Source organism: Suricata suricatta, chromosome 1 (assembly GCF_006229205.1).
Source record: "Suricata suricatta isolate VVHF042 chromosome 1, meerkat_22Aug2017_6uvM2_HiC, whole genome shotgun sequence".
Classification (NCBI taxonomy): Eukaryota; Metazoa; Chordata; class Mammalia; order Carnivora; family Herpestidae; genus Suricata; species Suricata suricatta.
Window position 1 is genome coordinate 34,520,225 of NC_043700.1, and position 12,880 is coordinate 34,533,104.

General features: G+C 36.1%; 1 protein-coding gene across 8 annotated transcripts in view; it reads right to left on the reverse strand.

Annotated features, from left to right (window-relative positions):
* Positions 1–12,880, reverse strand: part of LOC115289137 (A disintegrin and metallopeptidase domain 3-like) — an 89,444-nt gene that overhangs the window by 20,346 nt on the left and 56,218 nt on the right. For all 8 annotated transcript variants that reach the window (XR_003907416.1, XR_003907420.1, XM_029936333.1 and 5 more), the window contains 4 exons: positions 10,712–10,810; positions 8,584–8,779; positions 3,835–3,925; positions 3,381–3,570 (listed from right to left, as the gene is read on the reverse strand). Coding sequence is in view for 6 of the 8 variants with exons in the window: in XM_029936333.1 (XP_029792193.1) it covers positions 3,381–3,570; positions 3,835–3,925; positions 8,584–8,779; positions 10,712–10,810 (576 nt within the window). In the remaining 2 variants the exon portion in view is untranslated. The remainder of the gene's footprint in view (positions 1–3,380; positions 3,571–3,834; positions 3,926–8,583; positions 8,780–10,711; positions 10,811–12,880) is intronic.

Sequence of the window (12,880 nt, forward strand, 5' to 3'; positions counted from 1 at the left end):
TGGGGGAGCTGCAGCCTGAGTAATAAGGAAATGCAGAGGAAGAAGAGCCAAAAAGGCAAGTAGAGGAGGGTGGCTAAAATGCAGAATTATCAAAAGAAGTCTGTCCACAAAACCACAGAATTAGTTAACTCTTCACATTCACTACTCACTCCCTTTTCTCTCAATTACAAAATGCAGTCAACACAACACTTTTATGCCAAGGGAGATTATTTAGAAAGTATTTTGTTTCCTAAAGCAACTGAATTAAGGGTGACTACTGAATTTGGGCTTTTCAAGTGGTTTGTCCTCTAGAAGAGTTCCTATCTAATTAAACTACTGGAAGTATTGGGCACCTGAATGGCTCAGTCCAGTAAGCATCTGGCTCTTGATTTTGGCTCAGGTCATGATTTCAGCTCAGATCATGATCTCAGTTTGTGAGTTTGAGCCCCACATCGGGCTCTATGCTGTTAGCATGGAGCCTGCTTTGAATTCTCTCTCCCTCTCTCTCTGCCCCCACCCCACTCATGCTCTCTCTGTCTCTCTCTCCCTCTCTCTCAAAATAAAGAAATAACTTAAAGTAAATAAATTTTTAAAAACTACTGGAAGTATCATGGCCTAAAAGCCAGTTTCCAAAATGAAGGCAGTCATGGACATAGTCCTGTCCATGGAGAAGGCAGCTGATTAGGTTTTTGGGTTTTTTGTTTTGTTGTGTTTTTAAATTAAAAATGGTGTGGGAGTAAAAAGTCATGTCAGCTTAAATCTCCTTCTGAACCAAGTAGGAAAAATCAGCCTTTCTCTGCCCTTCCCTTCCCATTGTAACTGTATATTTTCCTATACATGTAATTTCACTGCCACTACTTTTAAGATTCTTTTTCTACGTCTTTAATTTTCAGTTTTATTATGTTGCATCCTCCTGGGGATCTCACTGGGTTCATCCTGTATGATGTTCTTTCAGTTTTTTGTATCTGTGTGTTTACACCTTTTGCCAAATTTGGAAACATTCTAAGCATTAATCCCTGAAATACTTTTCCATCCTTAAAATCTTTCTCCTATTTTCCCAAGATCTTAGAATGACTTTTATCATGACAAAAAGCATTAGAAAATGTTTGCAAAGATGTAGAGAAAATGGAACATTTGTGCACTGTTGTTGGAAGTATAAACTACTCCAGCCACTATGGAAAATATTATGGAGATTGTTATAAAAATTAAAAATAGAAATATCACATGATCCAGCAATTCCACTACTAGATATTTATCAAAGTGAATTAAAACATGTATATCAAAATTATATGTGCACCTTCATGTTCATTGACGTATTATTCAAATTAGTTAAGATATGTAAGCAATCTAAATGTTTACTGATGAATGAATGGATAAAGGAAATGTAGCAAATATACACAAAGGAATATTATTCATTCACAAAAAGGAATTAAATCTTGAATGGGACTTGAGAACATTAGCTGATTGATATAAGTCAGACAGAGAAACACAAATACTGTGGACATGTAATTTAAACAACAAAAACAACAAAACTGGAGCTCACAGATGCAAGAAATGGGTTGATGGCTGCCAATGGTCGGAGTTGGGGAAAATAGGTAAAATGGGTGAACAGGGTCAAAAATTATAAACTTTCAGTTATAAAATAAATAAGTCATGGAGGTTATAGTGGTATGGTGACTGCAGTTAATAACACTGTATTGCATATTTGAAACCTACTAAGAGATAAGTCCTGAAAGTTCTCATCACAATAAAAAATTCATAACTATATAGAGTAATGGACATTGACTAGATATCTTGTGGTCATTTCACAATATATACAAATATTGAACCACTATGCTGTACATCTAAAACTAAGTTAATGTTATATTTCAATTATATGTCAATTAAAAATAGTAACAAATAATTTTAAAAAATCAATAAAAATGTGTAATAATATATTTTGATACCATACCCATTTCTAAATCAGTTTCCATATAGTACATGCTAACTTATCCTTGTTTTAGGATGACAAGTTATGCTTCCTATCATCAATTATTATTTTCAACTACTATTTGATTAGACAAAAGCAATAACTGGATGTTCACTTACTTTGTATTTACTTCACCAAGCTAGAAGCACACTGAATCTCACTGTTCAAAAGTTCTTCGTGTTCAGTCTCGTCATACTACTTCTCTTACTGAAGGTTGTGATGAGGCTAAACGTTTCAACCCTCTAATCACTTGATCTTACTGGAGATCAGCTCCATCCTAAATCTATCTAGCGGCTCCATCCTGTCACTTCATTAGCATAGATTCAGTTTGATTGGAAAAAAGCTCTTTATGATTAACAAAAAAGCTTTCCTAATCACTTGGGAAATTCCAAGGGGTTTAGGAGCTCTTGTACCAGAAAATCTGGGAAAAAAGATCAAATTATTTTTGTGTGTTAACCACCTTTATGCCATTAGAATGATTTTTCTAATCAATTAATGATTCAATTAGCTGATAAATTTATGTATTGAATCTCTCACATTTATAGTAAATATTTGTTTCAGTTTGCCTTAGATGATATTTAAAGGGATGACATGGTACTTTATAAGGGTGTTAGCAAGCAGGGTGTTCATTTGTAACTATTTCATTATTTTTATGTGAAAATAAGTTTTCTAATTTTGACATTAATATTCATTTCCATTTTCCTCAATTTTTCAATTTTTAAAATATTTCATCTCAATGTAAAGTATCTAAATTTCAATGTGAGATGCTTGAGTAGTGATTTACCTTAGTCAACTCACTTTTCAATGGTACTAGGACACAAATCATTTATTGTTTTTTAAGTTGCTTAAGAAAACTAAAAATAAATAAAGCTTAAGATCCCTTTTATTATTATGTCTTGTGAGAGGGCCAAATTTTTAATAAGTATTTATTATGCTTTTGGAAAAATAATTAGGGAAGTTGGCTAATGAACAAATATGTTTTACTTTCATTACAACCAAGACAATTATTCTTATCATTTATAGAAAGACTAAATACTTTGCTTTTTTTGCTTTCTTTGCTTTTCTTATTATTCAGGTTGTTTTAACCTACTTTTTGGTGTATTATTTGATTCTTTTTTGTTGTTTATATAAATTTTTGCAGACCAGATCCTGGCCTAATGAAGAGGCCAGGAGAAAACAAGTTTAAATACCTATATAAAAATACATAATAAACAAAATGATAGTGAAGCAAGTGCTCTTTTGACCAACAGAAATCCTAAACTTTAAACCTTATGATCATTATGTTGTAACAAAATTTGTAATATTAATTATATAAGAAAAGGTTAAGGTCTTTGTCTCTCTCTCTCTCTCTCATATGTGTGCACATGTGCACACACATACACACACAGACATCCACACACCATATATATAATCAAGTCAAATTTCTCTTTACCATACTTGGACCACACATAGTGCCATTTGCAGTATAGGTAATATCATCTGTTACATGTGCTGTTGGTATTCTTAAATACGCAGAGACACACACATGGCCTTCCATGTAAGTGTACTGAACATCAAATTTTTTAAATGGTATTACTTCTAACCGTGTCCAATGACAAACTATCTTTCCACAAAGGATATCCCTGGAAATAAAAGGGAGAAACAATTATCCATTTGTCACTTAGGGACAAAAAATATTATGGAAATAACAGTTCAAATATGAGGGTAATTGAAAATGTCCACTCAGATCATAGCACCAAGCTATTCAGAACATAAGCAATCTTAGGACGTGCAACATAAATATTTATCTGTATATAATACATTCACTTCTCATTTGCATCAAGCAACTCTTCACAGTACAAACACACAAACAAAACTGGAAAATTTATAATTTTCTAAATACACACTTAAAATTACAATACTTTCTTCCACAGTTTCCAAAATCATCTTCTTGAATATTCACTTCCTGTGTACACAGAGAAGTAGAACCCTTTGCAACTGAAAATATAAATAAAGTTCCAATTACTCATCTTTAAAAAACTTTAACAACTAAAAGTATAGTAAATTAATAGAGAGACATCTAGACAACAGCAATGTCCAGTCAATGTCAGATACTATAAAATTTTCATGTCATCTACTGGCTATACAAGAAGAGACATTAAGAACTCCCACTTAAGAATAGGAAAATTGCTAGCATAGTGCAGAAATGACTAAGAAATAAAACTTTCATTACTCTCTTACCTATAATTCTAATATTCTATTCATTTTTCATCAATTACCTGAAATTTGACGAATATCTTTTTCTTTTTGTCCTCTAATTATTAGATCTATCTACCTGTTGGCATAGTTCAAAGTTGTTTTGATTTGCAATTTTATTTTCAAATTTGAATTTACACAAACAATACCTTTTATCATGGTTACAGGGTGGATTACTGACTTTAGAAAAATACAGTTTAAGAATGAACCACTGAGGAGCCCACATGGGAAAGACAAACCCCATGATATTTGGTTTTGAAAGCAAGAGGACCACATTTTGTGAATTCTTACAACCAGCAAGACTTAAAACCTAGAATTTAATTTTTTTAAGTTTTATTTATTTTTGAGAGAGAGAGAGAGAGAGAGAGAGAGAGAGAGAGAGAGAGAGAGAGACAGCGTGAGCAGGGGAGGGTCAGAGAGAGAGAGAATCTGAAGCAGGCTCCGGGCTCTGAGCCAGCTGTCAGCACAGAGCCTGACGTGGGGCTCAAACCCACGAACCGTGAGATCATGACCTGAGCTGAAGTCAGACGCTCAACCGACTGAGCCACCCAGGTGCCGCAAAACCTGGAATTTTAAAACTCAGTGGCTAGGCTCTGGTTGGACCCAGAGATCATTAGGAAGCTGAGTCCCTACTCTTAGATAGCAGGACAAATAGCCAGGAGAGATACATCAGGGAAGCAGTAGTTTGAAAACTGCCAGGGGCAGACAGGAGGGAGAGTGATTTACTCATCTTAGAACATAGTCTGGAAAGGTAAGGATCATGGGGAAATGCCTCCAAGAACAAGGGAGCTAGCTGATGCCATTTTCCTCCCCCACCCCCCACCATAAACACAGGGCCACCTTCAGGAAATAGCATGGTACCACCATTTGCTACCTAACTTGCTTACCCCAAACCCCATCCCCTTCACTTCAGTGGATCAACCCTCCCAAGTCATGCTTGCCTCAGTCCCAGTGCTGTGGGCCCCCTCCCCCAGAAGACCAATGTAAACCCCAACAACAACTAGTCAACTGACCCACATGTTTTATGGGACCTCAGTTCCTACAGTGGTGGCAGTAGGTCTCTCTCAAGTAGACCAGCATACACTTTGTTAAAATGTGCTGCTCCCAGGGGTGCCTGGGTAGCTATGTCTGTTAAACATCCGACTTCAGCTCAGGTCATTGATCTCACCACAGTTTATGAGATTGAGCCCCACGTCTGGCTCTGTGCTTACAGATCAGAGCCTGCTTCAGGTTCTGTGTCTCCATCTCTCTGTCCCTCCCCGACTTGTGCTCTGTCTCTGTGTCTCTCTCAAACATAAATAAACATTAAAAATTTAAAAATAAATAAATAAATAAATAAATAAATAAAATGTGCTGCACCAGCCATGGACCAAACATTGCCCACAACAGGAAAAAAGAGCCTCTGCAGACAACTGTACTAATGGAAAAAGAGGCAAGGCATAGGCAACATATGTAGGAGAAATTCCCTAAAGCATCAGGTCCTGGGGAACAGGGGAGAATGTACTGCAGGGTACTAAAGGACTACTTCTTCATAAGGCCATTTCCTTCAATAGCAAGATACATAGTGGACTTACCTAACACAGAGACCCAAACACTGAGTTAAACAAAATGAGGAGACAAAGGAATGTGTCCTAAAGAAATATGTCCCAAATGAAAGAGCAAATCACAGCAAAAGGTCTCACCAAAACAGATATAAGTAACATGCCTGATAGAGAATTTAAAGTAATAATCACAGAAATACTCTCTGCACTTGAGAAGAGAGTAGAGAACATCAGTGAAAACCCTCAAGGAAATAAAAAAAGAATCAATCAGTGATGAAGAGCAAAATAAATGAAATTTAAAATATATCCGATAGACTAAGTAGCAGGCTAGATGAAACAAAGGAAAGAATTCACAACCTGCAAAATGGAGGACTGGAAAGTAATCAAGCTGAACACATGGGAGTAAAAATAATTATGCAAACTGAGAACAGTCTGAGGGAACTTAGTGACTGCATCAAGCATAAACATTTGCATTGTCGAGATCCTGGAAGAAGAGAGAAAAAAGAGAGCAGAAAATTTATTTGAAGAAATAATAGCTGAAACTAATTGACAGTAATACAATGGTGGGGAAATTTAATACCCTACTTAATCAGTGGATCACTCATCTAAACAGATTCTGTGTCTCCTCTCTCTCTGCCCCTCCCCTACTCATGCTCTCTCTGTCTCAAAATTAAATAAACAACAACAACAAACATTCAACAAATAGGTTTAGATTATATTGAAGCCCTAGCCACAACAATCAGAAAAAGCAAAAAGAAATAAGTGGCATCAAAATTGATAGGGAAGATGAAAAAATTTCACTATTTGCAGATGACATTATACTATATATAAATAACTCAGAAGATTCCACCAAAAAGCTACTAGAACTGATAAATGACGTCAGTAAAGTCACAGGATACAAAATCTATACACAAAGACCTATTGCTTTCCTAATCAAGAGGCAGAAAGAGAAATTAAGAAAACAACCCATTTGTAATTGCACCAAAAACAATAAAATATCTAAGAATAAACTTAAAGAGGTGAAAGACCTGGTACTCTGAAAACTATCAAACACGGATGAAAGAGATTCAAGATGACACAAAGAAATGGAAAAACATCCCATGTTTTTGGGTTGGAAAAGTAATATTGTTAAGTTGTCTGGAATACCCAAAGTAATTGACACACTTAATTCAATCTTTATGAAAATACCAACAGCATTTTCCACAGAACTAGATCAAACAATCCTAAAATTTGTATGAAAACCATAAAGACATCCAATAATCAAAGCAATAAAAAAAACCCTCAAACCTAGAGGTATCACAATTCCAGACTTCAAGTTATATTACAGAGCCGAAGTAATCAAACAGTATGATACTGGCACAAAAACAGAGACATAGATCAATATAACAGAACAGAAAACCCAGAAATGAACTCACAGCTATATGGTCAGTCTTTGATAAAGCAGGGAAGAGTATCCAATGGGAAAGGACAGAGGACAAATGGTGTCAGAAAAATGGTGTCAGAAAAACTGGGCAGCAACACACAAGAGAAAGAAGAAATGGAAGGAAGGAAGGAAGGAAGGAAGGAAGGAAGGAAGGAAGGAAGGAAGGAAGGAAGAGGATCACTTACTTGCGCCCCACACAAAAATATATTCAAAATGGATTAAAGACCTAAATGTGAGACCTGAAACCATAACGATCACTGAGAATACTGGCAGTAATGTCCTTGGCATGGGCCATAGTAACATTTTTGTATATATGTCTCCTGAGGCAAGGGAAATGAAAGCAAAAATAAACTATTGGGACCACATTAAAAAAAGCTTCTCCACAGTGAAGGAAACAATCAACAAAACTAAAAAGCAACCTATAGAATGGGAGAAGATATTTGCAAACAACATATTCAATATGTTTTGGTACCCAAAATATATTTTAAAAACTGAGCACAATATCCAAAAAGAAAATAATCCATTAAAAAATGGGAAAAGGCTATGAACAGGCATTTTTCCAAAGAAGACATACAGACGGTCAACAAGACATATGAAAAGGTGCTTACCATCACTACTCATCAGGGAAATGTAAGTCAGGACTACAATGAGATTATTACTTCACACTTATCAGAATAGCTAAAATCAAAACCACAAGAAACAAGTGTTCATGAGGATGTGGAGAAAAAGGAACCTTCTTGCACTGTTGGTGGGAATACAAACTGATGTAGTGTAGCCACTCTGGAAAATAGTGTGGAGATTCTTCAAAAAGCTAAAAATAGAACTATCCTACAATCCAATAATCATACTATTAGGCCTTTACCCAAAAAGTACAAAATATTAATTCAAAGAAATACATGTACCTCTATGTTTATAGCAAAATTATTTACAATAGCCTAATTATGGAAGCAGCCTAAATGCCAATCAATAGATAAATGGATAAAGAAGTGGTATATATACAATGGAAGATTATTCAGCCATAAAAAAAGAATGAAATCTTGCCATTCACAATGATACGGATGGATCTAAAGAGTATAATGCTAAGTAAAGTCAGTCAGAAAAGACAAATATCATATGATGTCACTCATATGTGGAATTTAGGAAGCAAAACAAATGAGCAAAGGAAAAAAAGAAGAGGGAGAGGAAGACAAACGAAGAAACAAACTCTTAACTATAGAGAACAAATGATAGTCAACTAGAGGAGGTGGTTGGTGGAATGGGTGAAAAAGGCAAAGGGGATTAAGGAGTACACTTACCATGATGAGTACTGACTACTGTTTGGAATTGTTAAATCACTATGGTACACCTGAAACTAACATAACTCTGTGTCTTAACTACTGGAAAAAATACAAAATCAAATAATAAAAATGAACTTCAGAAAAAAGTATAACTATTACATTTTCCAAATAACTCTGCACACTGTCTGTCTGTATCTTGGCATATTCCTTGAAAGCAATAGGCAGTGTTATTATTGCATGGTTGTAAATCAGCAGCTGTCACATCAGGTACACAAAACTCAGATGTTCCGTTGCAAAATTCTGGAAAATCACACAGATCTTGGCTTTGTCGACATACAGTCCCTTTTACAGAGATCTGTGAGACAAAGAAAGAGAATTACTTTTGCAAAGTAATAAATTAAACTGTAAAAAAATTATGTAAGAAGAGTGTAGATCTATCATTTCTATTATTACCACATTTTAACTACTTAAAGTTAAATTATGAATTTACTTAAAAGCTCAAGATTGGAAAAAACCCAAATGTCCATCAATGGATGAATAGATTAACAAAATGTGGTATATTCACGCAATGGAATATTTTCAGCCATTTAAAAGAACACTGATACCTATGTTACAAGTGAATGAACATTCAACACCATATTAAGTGAAGAAAGCCAGACACAACAGGTCACATATTCTATGCTTCTTATGAAATAACCAGACAAGGCTACTCCAGACAGAACAAATTGGTGGTTGCCAAGACTGAGGGGAGGAAAGGAGAGCAAGTGCTTAATGCCCCAGGAGTTTCCTGTTCGAGTGATGAACTTGTTTTGGAACTAGATAGAAGTGGCAGTTGAATAACACTGTGAATGTACTGAATATCACTAAACTGTTCACCTGAAAATGGTAAATTTTATGGTACATGATTTTCACCTTAATTTTTTAAAAACTCTACCAAATGTAGGAATTACTCCCCTTAAAGAACTTCCCTCTGGGATGTAGGTAAAGGGCAAGGGGCTACGTAGAAAAATCTTATTGTTCAATCCTTCTGATTTGGAGACCAAGGACAAGATGAGTGCTCTGGTGAAGGAGAGAGCAACAAGGTTTATTACTAAGTAGTGGAAACTCTGCACTTGCCTCCTTGAAGACAAATGGCTTTAATTACTAGCCCAAAGAATGAAAAAGAACACACAGAGAACAGAGTAGAATTATGTTAGGAGAGATTTCATTGATGGAGAATCCGCACATTTGAAATCTGGCAATCAAGAGTTCTAATTAAAGAGTTTTTATGATTGTTATTGACATCTAAAAGTGACACAATGAAGCAATCCCCAAAAGACAAATCTTACTCAGTCTCTTTTCAGGTGTGGCTATAAAGGAAAACTGAATGGGAAACTTCCCAAGGAAAGTCAAGGATTCAATCCACTTCAGTATCCAGGTGTATTTGCAAAGCTAACTTCAGTATTAGACATGCTACATGTTGCTGACTATTCTACATGGACTCTTTTTTTTTGCTATTCTTAAAATGAAATTTTTATTTATTATTGCTGTTTATTCAAACATTGTACATCGACTTTGTCAGATGGCTTATTTTTAAATTTGTCATAAGTTCTTTTGTCATGAGGACCGACATTCAGGTGTGACCTCAGATACAACCAAAAGGAATCAATAGCATCCAAATAATTGGAATTGGTATTGAATAATTGGATGTATCTTGAGTAGAGATTGAAACAATACAGTGAAGGTAAAGATAAGGAGGAGGTTGAAAAAAATCTAATGATAGCTTCTGGATTTTGAAGTCAACTGTGTATGAATCAGGTGTTGTGGGAAGCAGCAGCAAGGAGACAGTAGGGAGAGTGCAACTGAGCAAAGGTTCTCTATGCCCTTACAATCCTTGCAGCTGCCCCCAGTTTCTCTAGGATTAGATTACTTGAGTTAAGATGTTAATTGTACAAATGACCTTCATGCTTCTTGAGTTGGAATGTTGATTGTGCTTCAAGCTTTGGCAATCTTCCGGGATTGTTTCCAGCTGTGGCTGTCTGTATAAAACTACTTGCTTGTGAGGAAAAAAGCGGCAACATGGGCACCACTCATGTTGCTCCTCCCGTCCCCATCCTTTGACTCTCTCTCTTCTTTTCCTCATTCCCTTATCCTCACGTCCTTGCTTCTGTGCGCCTACAGGCGCACACAACAAGGTATCTAAAGTTACACACAGTATTTAAAAGTTGTGTAAAAAAATAAAAAGTGAATGCACAAAGACAGAAAAAAAATCATGAAAAAAATGTACCAAAATATTTTGAAAGCTTACCCGACAAGTATTTTTATTACAGCATGGTCCAGTGCCACACTCTGCAGGTCCAATCAAAGTACAACGTTCAGGATCACAGCATTTTTTAAATTTGCATGCCTAAAAGTAAATACAACTAAGTTAAATAATAGGAGTTTTCAATTAGTAAATAATTTTATTTAATGTAAAAATATACTATAGTGTGTCTCTTAGTTAATTACAATCATAGTATGATTTTTATTTCTGTATTTATTTTTAACACCACTTCTTTTAAACTTAATATATTCCCAGTACAGGGAAAAGAATGGTAATGGAATTATTTGTGGTTCCATGGTCACAAAATAAACTGTTGAATTTAAATTTTAATTTGTTTTTTTAAGGTTTGTTTATTTGAAAGAAGGAGGAGGGGCAGAGAGAGGGGAGAGAGAGAGAGAGAGAGAGAGAGAGAGAGAGAGAGAGAGAGAGAGAATCCCAAGTGAGCTCGTGCTCAATGCAGAGACTGACCAAGGGCTTGATCTCACATCCATGAAACCATGACCTGAGCCGAAATCAAGTTGGACACTTAGTGGCTGAGCCACCTAGGCATCTCAAATGCAATTTCTGTCAATCTGCTTTGTGTTTATAAATTTAACACTGTAAATCTAAACATACTTTGCCATCTCAATTCTCCTCAAGATATAATTTTGGGACTATATAAATTTTGTGAATGTGACAAAATAGACATTTCTAAATAATAATAATAATAATAAGACGATGATGATGATGATGATGATGATGATGATGATGATGATGATTGAAAGAGAGAGGAAAAGCAGGGGAGAGGGGCAGAGAGAGAGAAAACCTTAAGCAGGCTTTTCACACTTAGTGCAGAACTCAACATGGTACTCAATCCCACAACCCTGAGAATAAAACCTGAGTTTAAATCAAGAGTTGGATGCTCAACCCACAGAGCCACCCAGGCACCCCCTAACAATTTATTGTACTAATGTATGTTTCAGTGACCCTGAATAGCCAAAGTAATATTGAAGAAGAAAACCAAAAGAGGAGGCATCACAGTCCTAGACTTTAGCCTCTACTACAAAGCTGTCATCATCAAGACAGTATGGTATTGGCACAAAAACAGACACATAGACCAATGGAATAGAATAGAGAACCCAGAGCTGGGCCCACAGATGTATGGCCAATTAATTTTTGACAAAGCAGGAAAGAGTAACCTATGGAAAAAAGACTGCCTCTTTGGAGACTGGTGCCGGGAGAACTGGACAGCAACATGTAGAAGAATGAAACTAGACCACTTTCTTACACCATACACAAAAATTAACTCAAAATGGCTGAAGGACCTGAATGTGAGACAGGAAACCACCAAAACCCTCCTCAAGAAGAAAGTAGGAAACAGCCTCCTTGACCTCAACCGCAGCAATTTCCTACTTGACACATCCCCAAAGGCAAGGGAAATGAAAGCAAAAATGAACTATTGGGACCTCATCAAGATAAAAAGCTTCTGTACTGCAAAGGAAACAATCAAGAAAACTAATAGGCAACTGAAGGAATGGGAAAAGATAGTTGCAAATGACATATCAGATAATGGGCTAGAATCCAAAATCTACAAGGAACTCACCAAACTCCACACCCGAAAAATGAATAATCCAATGAAGAAATGGGCAGAAGAGATAAACAGACACTTTTCCAAAGAGGACATCCAGATGGCATACAGGCACATGAAACGATGCTCAGTATCACTCATCATCAGGGAAACACAAATCAAAACCACACTGAGATACCACCTCACGCCAGTCAGAGTGGCTAAAATGAACAAATCAGGAGACTATAGATGCTGGCGAGGGTGTGGACAGACGGGCACCCTCCTACACTGTTGGTGGGATTGTAAACTGGTGCAGCCACTCTGGAAAACAGTGTGGAGGTTCCTCAAAAAACTATCAGTGGAACTCCCCTATGATCCAGCAAAAGCACTACTAGGGATTTATCCAAGGGATACAGAAGTGCTGATGCATAGGGGCATATGTACCCCAATGTTCATAGCAGCACTCTCAACAATAGACAAATCATGAAAGAGCCTAAATGTCCATCACCTGATGAATGGATCAAGATGTGGTATATATATATATATATATATATATATATACACACAATGGAGTATTACATGACAATGAGAAAGAATAAAATCTGGCC